Here is a 16,891-nt window from a genome sequence, read left to right as displayed (position 1 = left end):
TCCCAGCCCCGCTCAGCCATCACGGGAGTTTGAACCTTGGCATCCTCGCTCCGTGCTGAGGCCAGACTGGGATGGGAGAGCAGCAAAACACAACCTGAAAGTGCAAGATTTCCATCCATTCCTCAGCTGCTGGAAGCTCATCACCATTTTGTGTCCCCAAAGCTGGGGGGGACACGGTTTCCCCCCACCCAGGAGAGGTGGCGCAGGGCTGGGGTCTCCCAGGGAGTTGCAAAACTCAAGCCCATGTGCCAAGGTCCCTCCTGCACAGCAGAGCCAGACCCTGGGTGTCCTCAGGGCCCCGCAAGCAGGGACAAGGGGGTATTTGCTGATTTATTTCTTGCTTCCTCCATTGCCACCACTCCTGACAAACAGGAGGTGACAGCAGGGAGGAGCAGCTGGCAGCAGCCAAGGGGGCTGGAAGGCCTGACACAAGGGGAAAGATTAAAAGGGCTAAATCTGTAAGGCTTGGCTCAGCAGCAGCTAAAAGGCTGCATGATTGTGCTCTGCAAGCATTTCAAGGGGCATCAGTGTGTGTCACCCAACCCTACGGTGACAGGCAGAGGCTTTAGGGATCCTCGGTTGAACGACAACACAAGGTTGTCACCATCAAAACTTTATTTTCACCCAGATCCTCTGCAAATTGGGTCATTTATCACATTAGCCAGAACCTGAGCTCACAGTCCACATACAAATCAGAGGAAGCAGCCTCTGCCTGGTGGAGGCATCCCTGACCCCCAGGGGATGGCAGCCCTGGCATCCAGCAGCTCATCCCAGCCCCACCTGGGACTTGCTGCTGCATGTTTTCATCAGCAGTGCCACCACATGCTCTTATATGTCCCTGTCCCACAGCATGGGTCACACCGGGCACCCAGAACCTCTTTAAAGGAGGAATGGAGATGCAACCAGCTTGCCCCTGGCTAATGGCCACTGGCCCCACAAGGTAGTGGCACTGGGGTTCGGAGTAGAGGCCTGGCCTCACAACATGGGCAGCGGAGGAGCCTGCATCCACACAGAGAGCAGTGGCTTCTGCTGGGGACATGGTGGCAGCACCAATCCTGCACCCAGGTCCGCAGCAGACAGCTGTCCCAAGGGAGCAGAGTAAAGCACAGGGGTTGTGGTGAGGTTTTGCCCCTCCCAGCCCTTGTGCAGCTCCCCAGCCCCCTGCTCTGATGTCTCACCCTGCAGAGTTGTCAGTCAGGGCTGCGACAGCCGCTTCCCACAGCAGCTCAGCTGAGAGCACAGCTGGGTCCGTGCTGCAGCCAGCCCTGCTCCCAGCCAGCCCAAAGGCACCTCCCAGCTCAGGGCTGCACCCCCAGAGGGACCCCCAAGCCCCCAGACCAGAGCACCCTCCTCCCCACAGCCAGACCCTGCTCCCAGCACAATTATTTCCATTAACCCAGAGACAGCAATTCCTTTACACAAGTGTTTATTCAGAGTTAACATTTATAGACAAACAGATATTTTCCCTTCCCCCCACACAGACTTAATAGCATTTTTTTTTTTTTATAAATAAACATTTAGTGCTGGGAGCTTGCCAGCTTCACTGACAGCAAAGTGCATCACGGTGCAAGGCAGGAGGTTGACCCCATCCCTTTTCTGCCTGGGACCATCTTGCACCGGTTTCCAGAGTCCAAATCCAGCAGAGCAGGAGATGAGCCCATGAAAGTGCTGAGATCTGACAGTGTTGAGTCCTTCAAGAGCAGGGAGACTCATCCTTCAGCGCTGGGACCGAGCAGCCTTCACTCCAGGACATCCCTCGATCCCAGAGGTGACCAAAGCCACTCACTCAGAGCCAAGTGAGGGTCCTTTCTCCCCCTCAGCCCCAAAGGAGAAGTAGTCCAGGAAAAAAGCAACAATTTTGTCTTTCAATGTCATCCTTGTTGGTGAGCAGAACTTTCCTGGAGCAGTCCGAGAGAGGCAGAGCAGGCAGCTCCCCAGCCTGGTGTCAGTGTTGGAGGAGGCAGGAACATGGAGGCAAACAGCACCACCAACAAGGTAAGAAAGTGGGGTTTTGGGTCAGCAGAGTCCAGGGGACCCCAAAGCCTCCCAGGCAGCATTGGTCCCACAATGAGCTCAGCCCTGGGGACCTCCAGCAGGTTTGTCACCATCTGCAGCCTGTCTGACAGGTGACAGCACCGGTGAGTCACCCAAAGGAAGGGCTGTCCAGGGAACAGCATTTCCTCTCCCAAGCAGCCATGGGAAGGAGCAGCCCCTGAGTCACTCTGCTTCCAGGCACGGCCAAGGGCTTGCTACTGCTGGGTCTGTCCTGCTGGGAAGGGGGCCACCACCATGTGCCAGCAGCTGGGGTGTCCTCAGAGCCAAGCTGTCCCAGCGCTCTACAATCCATAGCTGTGACCCTTTCTTAAAGGATATCTGGTGCCACCAGCTGGCTGGGACAAGCGTCCTCCACGGCCAGCCATCAGGGAGGGGAAGGACCACAGCTGGACAGCAGGATGGTGCAAGGATGATGCTTGGCCCCACCACCACAGGACAGAGGACACACTTTCTTCTCAGCAGGCAAGGCAATGCCTTAGTCCCACCAGGCCCATTTCAGTCCTCCTCCACCCCCTCCATGGGGCTACAAGCCTCAACATCAACTACTCCTATACATTGCACACGGTGAAGGTCCCTCAGGACCCCAGAGCTACTCATAAATAGGAAACTACAGATTCTACATCGCTTCATACAGACAGCTTACACAGTACAGGGTGGGGGAAAAGAACCACCGACACCCCCAGGGCACATCAGCATCAGCGGCTGTCCCCAGTGGCAGAGGAGCTGAGCTCCACCATGTCACAGCCTGGGTTTGTCAGGCTTGGGCTTGTCAGGCTTAGGCTTGTCATGGATGGTCCTCCGCTTAGCGCTGTAGAAGTCTGGAAGGTAGAAAGACAGGGTTGGGAAGTGCCTGCAGCAGGGGGAGGAAGAGGGAGGTGTCCTCACAGAAGCATCCCAAAACCCAGCCCAGGTGGGCTCCATCTTAGAACCACCCACCCAAAGTTCCTGGAGAGAAGAGCCTGTAGGTCTCCACCATCTCTTCTGTTTGGTCTCACCTGCATATCCACTCCAGGCCCTGATCTTAGAGGAGTCTCAGGCCATGAGACCTGAAGGGGATGAAGTATTTTGGGGCATCTTCAGCTATAAAACCCACAGACCCGATGTAAGCCCCCTGCCTAACCCCCAGCAACCAAAAGTCACCCAGTTTGTGGCCTTTTCCCATTGGAAGATGGGTTCTGCTCCCCCAGGAGAGATGCATGAAGGGTGGTCCCCTCCCCATGTCCAGGAGCCAGGCAGGGCTCTTGCACCCAAGTCCCCTCCACCTGTCCCTACCAGGAAAGCCACGACACCAGCAATGCCACCACAAGTGACACCAAGCCTCCAGCACTCACCTTTCATGGTGGTCAGCCCCCGTTTCAGGCTCAGCGGGGAAGCAGCCCTGTAAAGCTCCAAGTTCTGCTGATACTCAGGGGAAATCCTGGTGCGATGGATCTTGGCAGGGACCTTGTGGACCAAGGAGTTCTCACTGCTGGTGGCCTTGGCCAGGCTGTGGACCTCCTGGGGAGGCTGCTCAGCCTGGAAGACCCTCTCCCACTTGAACTGTCCTTCCAAGGGAGTCTCCGTCTCAAAGTCAAAGTTCCAGCGCTGCCGAGCTTCTTCCAGGTGTTGCTTTAACATGCCCTCAAATTCATTCTGGAGCTCATGGTGGTCCACGGGGCCAAAGAGGCTCCTGCACAACTTGCTGCTGCATGGCATCTGCCCAGCCCTGCTCTGAGACAGGGGCATCGTGGCAGCTGGGAGGAAAGCAGAGCAAGTTACTGGGGTGTTGGGCAAGCCACAAGCAAGCCCAAGGGCCAGCACATTTGCTACCAGAGAAAAGCACACAGTAGCTGAGGTGGGAACAAGGCAGCCCAGAGGAGACCGTCTGCCAGCGCCCATCTTAAGACTCAGACATTTGGGATTTTAGTGGTGTCTTGGGCAGAGGCCTGAGCCTGGTGCAATGCAGAAGGAAGGGGAAGGTGCACATGTTGACGTTCCCCATTCCTCCCCCAGCAGGCAAAGCCCCACCAGGGCAGAGCATCCATCACCTTGATGCTGCCACTGGTTCCATCCACAACCCCGCTGCGTTCCCACTTCCACACAGGCACAAGGCAAGTTGGCACACGGGCAAGTGAAGCAACAGGATGTTTTTCTGGCCAGTTTCTTCATCTCAAGAACCCAGGGCCGGTGGCAAGGAAGCCTTTTAAGCAACTGCAAGAACATGCCACAAGCCTGACCGCTTAGTTAACCACCCCTGTTATCTGCAAGAAGCTGTTGGGTAACCAGAGACAAGACCCTGTTTGTTTGTTTTTTTTCAAATCGGTGCCAAAAGCCTTGACCTTCACAGTAAGTGGCAAAGCCTTTCCTTCCAAGCAGTCCTCCCCCTTACACATGCGTAGGGTTAACGGATCCCTCACGCCACCCACGGTTGTGAGGAACCTCGTTATCAGAGCAAAGCAAAGAGCACTCTGGGATTTGACTGCTTTTGGAGCGAAGGCTTGACCCCGCTTGGATAGCTGTGCTCATTAAATCTGCTTTAAAAAAAAAACAAGATTCACAGAAATAAAATCCCTGCAGTAAGACAGCTTGCTCGTTGCCCACCCAATCTGGGACCACAACAGACCCCCAGGCTTGCACCCCAAAACACCCCCAGGGATGGGGTGCTCAGCCTCCTGCAGGGAAGATTTCTGCCCAAATTGAGCTCTCCCAGCCCCCCTGGATCGTCTGTGCTGCAATACCAGACACACCACCAGCACGGCGTGCCAGCGGACTGCTGGAGAGCCTCCAGCCCAGGGGGGTTGGGGGTGGGGGGGGCACCCTCCATCCCCCGGGCCACCCTGACCCTCTGCCCTGCCCCAGCCTGGCCCCGCTCCCAACCCAGCCTGGGCATCCCTGAGTAAAAATAGAAATCCAGCTTCCTATCTCCTGGCAGTCAGAGCACATAAACAGGGTGACCTCACTGCACGGCAAGTCCCAGCATGTCCAGGCAAGCCGTGGCAGGTAGCAGGCGGGGGACGTGTTTCGACACCCTGACCGGGCCACCCTCCAGCCCTCCCCGCCGGGGTCAGGCGCCCATCGCCCCATCCTCACCCCACTGCCACGGCCCAGGGGCCACCCTGGAGCTCCGCACCTCCAGATAAAGCTTCGCCCTGACTCATGATCACAGATTGCTGGAGCCACCGGAGAGGGAAGGACCAGGGCCGGGTCACCGTCCCCTCCCATGGGGGTGGCGCTGCTCTTGGCAGCCTCTGCAAAGCAAAAAAAGCTTCGCAGCTTCCTGCAACTCAGCTGGAGAACCCCAAAACTCAGGCAACGGGGTGATGCAGGTGCACGGCTGCATCAAAGCCTCACCCAGGCGGGCTGGGAGCTGAAGGCGCTCCTGGGACACACCCCACACTCCCCCCCTACCAGCCCCACGGGCACCTGCGACACTCAGGACCAGTTACACCAGTCGGGGGAAGGCCTGGGGAGCAGGAGGGGCCGGGAGCACCCGCCCCCGGGGCAGGGGATGGAGCCGGCGGCCGGTGTGAGCCCGGGGGAAGGCGCAGAGAACGCCCCGCTCATGACACCGCTGAGCCGCTGGGGCTTTGCCAGCCGCGGGGGCTCCACCGGAGCCCTCGGGGGAAGGTGTCCGGATCCCAGCGGATTCCAGCAGGGATGCTCCGCGGCCGCGCCCCGCACCGCGCCCCGCCACCGCCGGGGGGCGAGCGCAGCCCGGACCGGGGCTCCCCACCCGCCCGGGAACCGGGGGTGGGAGGCCGGGGGCTCCCCACCGCCCACCACCCCCCCCCAGACCCAGCCACCGGGAGCGGCCCCGCTCCCCCCGCAGCGCCGGGGCCGCGACCGCCGGGGCGGAGCCGCCCCCCCCTCTCCCCGGTCGCTGCGGCGCTTTCCCGCTCCCCACCCCCGAGCCGAGCACCGGACCCCCCTCGCGGTGACACCCCCCGGCTCACGGGCAGGGAGGGACCGGAGCCACCGACCAGAGCCCCTCCCGAAGCTGCCGCACTCACCGTCGCGTCGCGTCTCCCGGCGGCCGGTGCTCGTCGCGTCTCGCTTTATACCGGGGCGGGGCGGGGCCTCGCCGCTGCTCACCGCGTCGCCCGGGATTTCCCTCCCGCCCCCGCCCCGCCCCGGGCCCGGCCCCGAGGCAGCTGCCGCCGTTCTGTCCCCCCCCCGATCCCGGACCCCGTTCCCGGCAGTGTGCGCGGTCCCAACGGGGAGCGGGGCGTGCAGGGACCCCCTTCCTAGGGGGTGGAGGGGTCCCCCCGTTAGGAGATACAGGGACCCACTTCCTAGAGGGGGTGCAGGGACACCCCCCCAGTAGGGGATGGAGGGACCCCCCCATCAGGGATGCAGGGAACCCCTTTCCAGGGGGGAGTCCATGGACCCTCCCATCAGGGGATGGAGAGACCCCCCATTAGGGGTGCGGGGACCTCCCTGTGGAGAAGAGGGACCCCCTTCCCCGGGGATGCAGGGATCCCCCCATCAACGGATACAGGGGTGCCCCGGCCCCCCGGCCCAGCCAGGCTGCAGGGGGGGTGTCCCCATCCCACCTGGGCTTTCCTGCCCCCCAGGTCACCATAGGAAGGGGGATAATGGATGAAGGAAGGGGTGACTGAGCCCCTCGGGGTGGCCCCCTCGGACCCATGGCAGGATGATGCTCCCCGAATCCACAGGCACTGCCCGACCCCCTCCTGGCCCGCGCAGGCTGCTCCTGGCCTCTCCTGATGGATTTTCTCCCCCAGGCCTGGCTCCCCTCTGCCCTCTGAACCCCCCGGCACCGGCTGCGGCCGGAGAAAAGCGTTTTGGGAAGGAACTGCTGGTCTGAGTCCTGCAGGCTCCCGGGCAGGGATGAGGAGGAGGAACAAGTCTGTGCATGTCCTGCAGGAACCTGCGGGGAGGATTTGGAGGGATCTGTGGCTTATCTGGAAAATCCATCCAAGTCCACAGGCAGGAAAGGTCCGAGCCCAGGGCAGCTTCTGCCGGGGTTAAACTGCAAGGCCGGAGGGCACCTACCCCTGTGCTGCGGAAGGAGCTGGGTCAGTGGGTCTGATTCTGCCCCACGGTGCAAGAGCTGATGCCCCCAGGGTCGCTTACCTGGTGTCCGGGGGGGGGGGGGGCGTATGCTGCAGCACCCTCCCAGCGTGGTGTAAGCTGCCCAGGCACCCCGGGCACCACAACTTGGGCAGCAAGCAAGGGTGCGATCGTGGTGAACTCCTGTGGGGCACAAGAAGGTGGGAGCACTCTTCCGAGTGACAATGACCATGTTAAAGTGGTCCCTTGGCAGCGCCAGGCACCCCTGAAGGCCCCTGGAGCTGGCGGGTGCTGGGGTGCTGAGCAAGGCCCTCGGTGTGCAAAATGCTCGAGCGTTTCCTGGCTGGACCAGCAGCTTCCCACCGGCCCGAGCAGCTGGAGAATATGTTTGGGCATGTTTGGCTGGAGGCTGCCACACGCCACAGCAGCGTTTGCCATCACCGGTCCCCGCTCCGTGGCGCTGGGCCTTGGTGCTTGGGTCATGGTCAGCTGCTCGGCCCCTCGGCTGCCTCCGGGCGGGCACGGTGGGATGGAGAGGAAAGGTGAAAGGAGGATGGGGAATGTGAAAACATCCTAAATGAATACTACACACTGCAGAAAATCCATCCTGGCAAATTGCGGATGCTCCCGAATTCAGCCTTTCTGTTCATAACACGCAGGGAAAGGAGGGGGCGAGCTGGAACAGCCCTTCCTCGCAGGGAAGCTGTTTCCACGTGGGAATGTTTTTTTTGCTCCCGGTTGCAAGGAGCAGCTCTGAGAGCCGCAGTGCGGAGGGCTGCATGCGTCGCTGTGCGGTAGCGGCTCATTTCCTCGCCAACCGCCAGCTCTGCTCCAGCTGCAGGGTGCTGGTTCACTCCCTCTGGGCGCGAGGAAGATGCGATTGGCACTGAAGCGAAGCCCAACGCCGTCTCAGCCGCGGCGCCGTGGGCTTCCTCCCCCGGCCAGCGCAGCCTCCAGCCGCGAGCTGGGGCTCTCGGATGAAGCAGCATTTACTGAGAGGCTGCTCACCACTTAAACCAGCTCTTTTCTTTTTTTTTTTTTCCCATGAAAGCCCCCATTCCCGAATACACAAAAGGGAATAGGACTGTCAAAACCGGCAGTTTTTCAAATTAGCCCCAAAAGGGGCAGAGGAAGCAGTGGCCTTGCTTGTGCAACCCGCAGCAAACTCCAGTAACCGCTGATGAAAGGCGAGGGATTAAAAAAGCAAAGTGACACGAGACAACAGACCAGCCGGGCTGATGCGAACATCCCCAGTTACACAGGGGATGTGCTCCAGCGCAAAACCAGCCAGAAAATAAATCAGATGAAGATTTTTCCCTTAGGGAAGTAGCTCTATACTTATCTCTGTGATTTTTTTGGTGGGGTGGGGGTGTGCTCCTTGCACCCCGGGGTTGGGGGGGGGCAGGTTTCTGGCTGTTGCAAACTCCACTCGTGTTCCCCTTCCTCGTGCTGGGAGCTGGGGAGCTCCAGCTCCACGGTGGCACCGGCATCGGAGGAGACCTCAGCAAAGTGGGTTACTGGAAATGGGAAGTGGGGAGAGGAACAGCGTCAGGGTCTGGGTCAGAGAGTCCATGGTCAAGTCTGCAGTGGCATCACCACAAAAAAAGGGGGAAAAAAAAGTGTGATTAATACAGAAGGCGGTACAGGAACTTTGGGAAAAAAAAAAAAAACAAACCCAAAGGTGACTCATGATGTTCAGCCCCAACAAGATGTAGTAGGAGGAGGTCAGAGGTGCGGGGCTGGCGACCAGGATCGACGCATTTCCTTCTCACCATTTAGAGGCACCGCGGGGGTGCTGTCACCCCTCTCATCCCAGGCTCACCCTCCCTGAGGGGTGTCCCAAACGCCAACCCAGGAGGGGTGTGATCGTGGGAGAATCCGCCCTTGTAATTTGCTTGAAAAACCCATCCTAACGCCTGGAAGCAGAAGGAATATATTAAATGAATTTGTATTTCATAGCCTTCAAAGCAACCTTCTTCCCAGCACCAGGAGCACCTAAATACCATGCGGCAGTCACTGCCTTGGCCGGGGACCCTCGGGAGCGTTTCCCTCCCGGGGGAATCTCCCCAGGTGGGTCCCGCAGACGCCGAGGGGTGAGGAAGCCACTGCAGACATGGATGCAAATACATTATTCATAGCGGGCAGAGTTGGGGTGTGACTCAGCCCGTCCTCAGCACCGGCACGGCCAGGGCCTCGTCAGGGGAACGTGCCCAGGCACATCACCTCTGACACCACGTTTCATCCTCTCTGGGGACGTGGGGAGCAGCACCCTGAAAAGCCAAAGGGGATGTAGGTGGGAGCTTCAGCTCAGAGCGGGGGAATGGTTTGAGCTGGGTGAAGAAATCAGGGTTCGCATGCCCCAGCCTCGGGTGAGGAGGTGGAGAATGGGCAAACAGGTAATCCTGACCCCAAAGCGAAGCACCAAACGTGCCAGGGAAGGATCTCGGCGCGTTGGATGGGAATCACACGCTGAGGTCCAACCCATGCTCATAACAACTGTTTTAAATGCACATGAACACCTACATGTAAGGATTTTATAAAGGCTGAATACAAAATGTCATTAATACATAAGCACGTGGTTGATCTGGAAATGTTTTCCCAGACATAAGCCTGCCAGTGGCGACCGCAGAAATGAAGCGATCTGCGTGGTTCCTCACCCAGCCCTCCCCGGCAGCGAGGAAGGTTTGGAGATTTGGTGGTTAAAGGTGTACGTGAAGTGGGTTTTTTGGGGGGGAACGTAATATTCCTGTTAGATCAACCAATGTAGGGAGAAGGAACAGCCAACAGTTGGCAGATGGACACCCCTCAGGTCTTTCGGGCTGGAGTTGGCCATGACAGATCAGGGCACACTGTGTGATTTCTCAAGCTGGGATAAACATAAGCTCTGCAAAAACCTGAATTTCTGCTCAGGGAAACAACCTGAGAACGTTGGAACTACCATGGAACCTCCAACCCAGCATGGAAAGCAGGGATGAGCACACGGGGTTTGGGGTTCGGTCCTGCGAAACGCACCATCCTACACCCCAAAGGTCTGAGCAGGGCTGTCACCCACCTCTCCTGGGGCACAGGGGTGGCTCTTTCCCTCCTCAAACCGCCTTTACTCGCAAGAGCACCAGAGGCAGGTGTGAAACCGCCCGGCTCAGGAAAGCAGAGTGACAGGCACTCACTAGAGGTGTAAGAGGCTCTGCTGGGGACAAAGCCCCAAAACAAAGCCCCGCGTATTCAGGCAGTAAAAACCCTCTTCAGCAAGATTCAAATCCCCAAGATTTTTTTTTTTTTATTATCTCTACTAACAAGCTTTTTTCTTTTAAGTGGGAAACGTGAAGGCTCTTAATGAAACACTCACGCTCCAGCAAAAGTCTAAATGAACCCAGTGTTCGGCTGAATGGCGTTTATATCCCAGCGAAGACTGTTTTCCCATCAGCTCTTTGAAGTGCCCAATTAAGTGATTTTATACTAATAGGATTTTCCCAGGAAAGAAAGACAAGAATGACAAAACGCTGAATGCTTGATTAACTCTGCCCCTAAAAGAACTCGGATCGTGTTAATTGACTGTTTCCCTGCCATATACAGCCCTTGTTTGCTCCATTTATGAAGGCATTTTGATGAGACACCGGACCCAGCAGAGTGGAAATAGAGTCCCACCAAGCACAAATGGGGGATGAGACAGTCCCTAAAACAAGGCCTTTGCTTACTGGAAATATTCCTGGATGCGGGAGCTGGGCTATGAATTGGTCGCTTCATTCAGCCCCTCACTCATTTTCATCCAAGATTGTTTTTAGCCCCATTCATAGTCATTAACGTAATTGCTTCACTGACTTTCCATGAGCAGCTTGGAAGCTTTGTGGGTTTTTTTTTTTTTTTTGCTGGCAGCAAAGGACCTCATTGTTCAGAGCCCGGCGAGGGCGGCAGGGAGTACCTGGCTTCGAACCTCGGGCTTGTTTGCCTGTTTATTTACTTGCTGCTTCACCTCATTGACTACGACCCGAGAGCAAGGCAGGGATGTGCAGACGGCCGGCACCCACCGAGGGGCACGGACACCTCGCTGGGAACTGGGGTGAACGGCTCCAGCCTTTTGCAAAGCTCCCTGTGGGGAATAAGGTCCATCCGAAACGTCGCAGGTTTTTCTTTTTTGCAGCCAGCTCTTCCCCGCAGGCATCTCAGTGAGGGCAGGGGAAGAGTTCCCGGGCGGGTGGCAGTGGGCAGGGGGGGGACAGGGACAGCTCCAGGCCCCACCGGGACCTTCCACAGCAGGATTCACCGTGTGGGTGGGAACAAGCAAGCGGAGCGTGGGGCAGAACTGCTGCCGTCCCTGCGGTGTACAATTCCCCGGCCCTCGGCGGATCTTGGTGCAGCCAGGCCCAGGGGAAGCTGCCGACTGACGTAACTTCTTCCCAACGGATGACACGTGTGCACCGTGCTGCTGGGGAGGGATTTCACAGAATCACAGGATCATCCAGGTTGGAAAAGCCCTTGAAGCTCCTCCAGTCCAACCATGAACCTCACCCTGACCATTCCCAGCTCCACCAGATCCCTCAGCGCTGGGTCAACCCGATTTGCTGCTCCCTGAGCCACGGCGTTGCCTCAACTCCATCGGGAGCACAATCTGGTCCTTTATAGCCACGCGTGAGAAGGAGGTGACTATGGAGAGCTGTTGACTAACGCTTGCTCACGATTGTAAGCTTTAAAAATAATCCCCGATTCTGCGGAGCACCCTCCGCCCAGAGCAGACACCAGGATGTGTCCCGTCTCACGGAGGCAGCGACACCAAACCCGGGACAGGTGCCGGCCCGCCCGCCCATCCCAGCACTGCCAGGCGGTGGCTCATCCCGTGTCAGCATCTCCTGGGATCTCCCCGCTCATGTCACACGTTTCAGGAATCCTGTCACCCCTGGGGAGGGCGGGCATGGGGTCGTGATTCACTTCGCCCTTGTGCTGGGGGGCGAGGAGTGGGGCTGGGTGTGGGGCAGAGGAGGGGGAAGGGGCAGAGCCAGGGATGGATCGGCCCCGTGGTGCGGCGAGTTGAGAGATGCCTGAAACAGCATCTGCAGGAGGGCAGCACCCAGGCCACGCGCCACAGACAGACGGACGGACGGACGGCGGTCTCGCACGGTGCCTCACGCCGGTGCACAGCCCTGTGCGGGGCAGAGGCGGTGGGAGGGGACAGCCGTGTGTGTACAACTCCCAGTAAAGCCATCGGTGATGACACGACAGCCGCCGCCCAGACGCCGGGGTAAGGGTCGATTGCACTTTCCTTTCCACGTGTCGGTCACGCGCAGCAGGAGTTCCTGCAGCGGGGGGGAAGGAGCAGCTTTCACCCTGCGCTGAACCTCCACCGGCCTCGACACCGAGCGGTGCCAGAGCTGCCCACGGGTTCAGACGCGGCCCATGCGCCGCGGTGCAGCTCCGCTCGGTTCCACCCAACCGGGCTCTGAGTCGGGGACTTGCAGGTGCCAATCGAAAACCTTTTTCTTTTGGTTTCCACCACCCTCACCGGTTTCTCTGCCTCGCCTGTGAGAATGCACAATACATCAGGGAAAGGAGATTTGCTGAATCTTGGAGCTGCTGTCAGTAATGTAACAGAGGCTGGAAACGGGTTAAAAACGTCCCGTACGTCACCCGCCAGCAGTGATGCTGCACCAGAGCCCTTCTCATCCTCCCGTAACAAACTTGGGCTTTGCAGAAGACCAAAAGATTTACAGACGACCAACTGTAAGCTGCCACAAAGAGAGCAGGAAGGAGACAAAGAGGGAGACGGAGGTTGTGAAACATGAAAACCTGAAAATGTAGATCAAAAAATACCCCACCGGTCCCTATCGAACTGGGCCTGTGCAGGGGAACTCCTGACTCCAAATCTGGGGAACATTCAGCCGCGAGTTCCTGAGTGGGACATGTCAAGCAGGCAGTCAGAATTACTATTGGCAGGAGCAGCAGTGAACCACACCTGAAGCCTATCTCTGTGGCTGGGGCAACCTCCTCCCAAAAAGCTTATAACAGACTGCATGAAAAGCTGATCAATCCACCATTTCCTAGCAGCAGGAAGCACGGCACCCGGTCCAGCCGGCGGGCGCTCTGCAGTGACCGACCGCGTTTTAATGCGACGGCAAATAACGTCAGTATTAGTCAGAAACGAGCGACTGCAAACATTTTATAGCAAAGACCAAGCGTGAGCCCTCCGTCGGCGGCGCTGGGGGAAAGGCTGGGTGGAGCAGCGGGGCTTCCCCCGCAGAGACGCCGCTGAATATTGCTGAATATTCACGGGCAAAGCGGCCTCTGCGCGCGGCGGAGATAATGCTTCTCTCTCACAGCTGGCTGTAGCGATCTGCCAGCCGGCTCCAAAGTGATACCCAGGGTGACATGGGTGCCTCACCCTGATACTGCTGCTCCACCCTGATACCGCGGCTCCGACGGAGGCTGCAGCTTGCCAAGAGTCTTTCACACCACGACTTCGTGCCTGGCGGCGGCGGGCAGAGCGCGGGGTCTGCACGTGCTATCGGGACATCACAACCCATGGGTGCGTTCGTGTGTTGTCCAGCGAAGAGCCCGGGGACAGCACAGTCTGGCTCTGACTGTAGCAGGATGAATCCTGGGGTACCACAGGCAGATTGTGGAGTAACACCACTGAAATCGGTGGTAGAATCTAGCTGGGAAGGAGGTACGTTTCCCTCTTCCAATTGGGATGACTCCCTCAGAAAATCTGACAGCTAAAATTACTTTGAGGGCTGAGCAGAAACACCACTTGAATCAATGTGAAGATTTGTTCAACTAAGAGTTATGTCAGCTACTAAATTATTAAATAATAGATGAATGAATCACTTGAGAACATAGCGTTCCTATTGCATAGTCTATTTTATATTTGTCTGGGTCTCGTGTTTATTTTAGGCCACAACAGTATTTGTTTGAAGGGCACTCACAGAATGGAACTGATGGTGGTGCCTCAGTCACCCAGGAGAAGACCCTCAGTGAAACTTCAGAAATGAAACAGAAAACCAAGACAGCGACAGTATTTCTAGGAAGCCAGAACGCTTCTTGCGTGGGCTGGCAGGCTGGGATGCTGCTTCGGCTTCAGCAACGGCTTCACTAAGGGACTGCAAGAGTTGCCAAGTGAAAACTGTCTTTATCTTGCCTATTTTTGGCAGGTCGAGGTGTGAAATGGAAGCTAGCTGCATCTCAGCAGCCGGGAAACCGAGACCCGCCTCTTTCCAGCAGGTCTGGTGCTGCGCTATCGCCTCGCTGCGCGGGGTCTAAGGTCGAACCGGAGCGACTGGAACTGCGCTTCCGCCCTTCGCCCTCCTGTTTGCCAAAGGGGTTGATGCTCCAGTTTTTTTCACTTGTTTCTTTTCTAGTTAAGTTCCATCAGCACCAGAGCAGGATGATTCATGATGGTGGCTGTAGCTCAGGTTTTGGGACAGTGTTTCTGGGGTGTGGTGTGAACGTGGGTATGGGGACAGGGATTACAACCAGCAGAAATGGGAGAAAGTTTGTTGAATGTTCAGCTGCTTCACGGATCTTTATGTCAGGTTGTGACATCTTGCGGTGATGGGATCACGAGTAAAAGAAAGTAAAACTGGAAACTGAAAAGAGGTCACGTTAACAGCAGCGGTGAGTTGTGCTGACAGGTCCCCCCCGAAGCACCACGGAGATGAGAGGCAGAACCTGCCCCTGCAGGCAGCACCGGCTGCTGCGGGAAGAGCCAAGGGGCTGGTGCAGCTTCTCTCGTGTCTCCTTTGAACTTCAAACAAAAAGAAATGCACAGACAGAGCGTGAGATGCAAGCGATCGTCTATCAGGAATATATTTTAGTTCTTGGTGTGACTGGAGCGGAGTACAGCCCAGCTCCAGAAGTGTGATCCTTCAGAGGTAACTGCAGCGGCTCCCCAAAGGTAGCTGAAACATGGTTTTTTAAACTAAAAGACTGTCGGGGTTCTGTCAGATTGCAGCTTCTCACCCACGCAGGGCCCTGGTGAGCTGAACCTGTCTGTGGGTCGGTGAAACACGTCCCATTGAAACAAAGAACAAATTTCACCTCTCTAAGTGTGAGGCGCATTCTTAAAATGATCTTCTCTGCCATGAGCAAAGAGTGGCATGTACATAAAAAGAAAAAAAAAAAAAAATCCCTTTCTTCGCAAAACCATTTGCACACAATACTCTCCCTAGGGAGAGTGTGAGAAAAGAACAAACCGCTCATCATCAGAGGGTAGTTCTGTCGTTTAATGCGCTTCTGGGATGTGCTGAGGCCCCGCACCGACGGGCGGCCGAGGAGCCCCGGCAGGATTGACCTCGGGAAGCCTCGGCCAGGCAAAAGCAGGGGCAGAGAAACCTCTCCCCAGACTAAACGTGGCTTAACACGCCAGCCTGAGTACCATGAAACCTGGCCCGGAAACAACTCTGAAAGCAGCAGACAGCAGATTCCCCCGTCCCCCGGGAGTCTTCAGAGCTGGGCTGTTGCCAAGGGTGGGGTGAGAGCCACCCACTTCTGCCGAGGAACCCCCGGAGAGCGTCCGTCTGTCCTCTTCTGGCCAGGACAGATTGCTCGGCGGCGCTTCCTGGTTTAAGAATTGCTCAGGGATGTTCCTGGCCTTAGAAGGTCAACACAAAACATTTCCTTGTCAATTTAATTTCAGAGTCGACTTTCTAACCAGGAGCCACAATGCTGTAAGCGGCGCTCCCAGGCTGGTTACCCTCTCACAGAAGCAAACTGGAAGACTGAAATCCATGAGCGCGTTGCTGCATTAAAAATAACACTTAATTATACCCTGGCAGAAGGGCTGTTCGCAGTCAGTATTTATATATTTCCCATCCTTCTCTACAAGTTACTAATTTTGTTCCCCATCAAAAACCCACCTGATTACATAAAACCAGTATTCTGCTGCGAGGCAGCAGTTCCAATCCAGCCTAAGGGCCAACTTCTTCATTCAGCTCAGGAGTAAAGTACCAAGTCAGAAACCTGAAACCAGTGAACATTCCCCCTTCTGCAGACTGCCCTGCACACGAAAACCACAACGCATTTCCCCGCAGCGTACGCTGGCTCTGGCACTTCACATTTCTCTCCCTCCTTTCCCGGCGGTAGCTGAAACTACCGAAGGGTACTTGTACCCCCGCCGCCGCCTCCCCTCGGCGTAACCGCAAGAGGAACCAGCAGAGAGGCCGGCTCCCAGGCAACACGTCGGCAATCCTTCCACAAATCAAACCCGGGCAGAAGCACGTCTTAAAAAAGGGAAGGCGGCCGTGTGTGGCGCATGATACCATCTGGGGCCTTGGCTGCCTTTCATCCAACACACACATGCAGAGGCTGAACCTGACCCGGAATCAGCAGGACGGGAGCCCCGACCCGGCTGACGGGGCCACCCCGACCTCTGCCGGGGAAGCGCGACAGTGCGCGGCCACAGCGCCCGCCCCGGAGTCACCGCACCAGGGGCCACCACACCGGGAGTCACCGCACCAGGGGCCACCTCAGCTGGAGCCTGACCCTCCCTACGCTGCTCTCCCAGCAACAAACCCCCGGGCAGCGGTACTGACCCTCACACAGAAGTAAATTCCCCAGGCCAAGCCCGATGTTTGTCTTTTCAAACTCAGGGTGCTCCCAGTTTAAGACCATTTAGGGCTGGGGGGGGCCTTTCACACCCTCTGCAGCCTTCCTGCTTTTCAGCAAACAGGTCAGTTCTGCTCACACCACAGTGGGGTTTGGGCCAGGGCTGCCTAACTCCTTGTCTGAGCAGTTAAAAAAAAATAAATGCATCAAGACAACCAAGGTGGCAACACCCGACTGCTGCACCTGTACTGGTGTAGCCTGTGAAGCTGCAGAATTTTTCCACTGCAGCCTT

At 57.3% G+C, this 16,891-nt stretch overlaps 1 protein-coding gene across 1 annotated transcript; it reads right to left on the bottom strand.

Moving 5' to 3' along the window:
* Nucleotides 1–1,409: 1,409 nt before the first annotated feature.
* On the bottom strand, nt 1,410–6,116 carry CDKN1A (cyclin dependent kinase inhibitor 1A). The gene is made up of 3 exons (XM_074850507.1): nt 6,045–6,116; nt 3,387–3,788; nt 1,410–2,873 (listed from the first exon to the last, which is right to left on the bottom strand). The coding sequence occupies exons 2-3, from the start codon at nt 3,778–3,780 to the stop codon at nt 2,794–2,796; spliced, it is 474 nt and encodes a 157-aa protein (XP_074706608.1). The 5' UTR covers nt 3,781–3,788; nt 6,045–6,116; the 3' UTR covers nt 1,410–2,793.
* Nucleotides 6,117–16,891: the final 10,775 nt, after the last annotated feature.

Source organism: Strix aluco, chromosome 25 (assembly GCF_031877795.1).
Source record: "Strix aluco isolate bStrAlu1 chromosome 25, bStrAlu1.hap1, whole genome shotgun sequence".
Classification (NCBI taxonomy): domain Eukaryota; kingdom Metazoa; phylum Chordata; class Aves; order Strigiformes; family Strigidae; genus Strix; species Strix aluco.
Note: the sequence above shows the minus strand (reverse complement) of the source record. Positions and strands in the feature narration are given on the sequence as shown.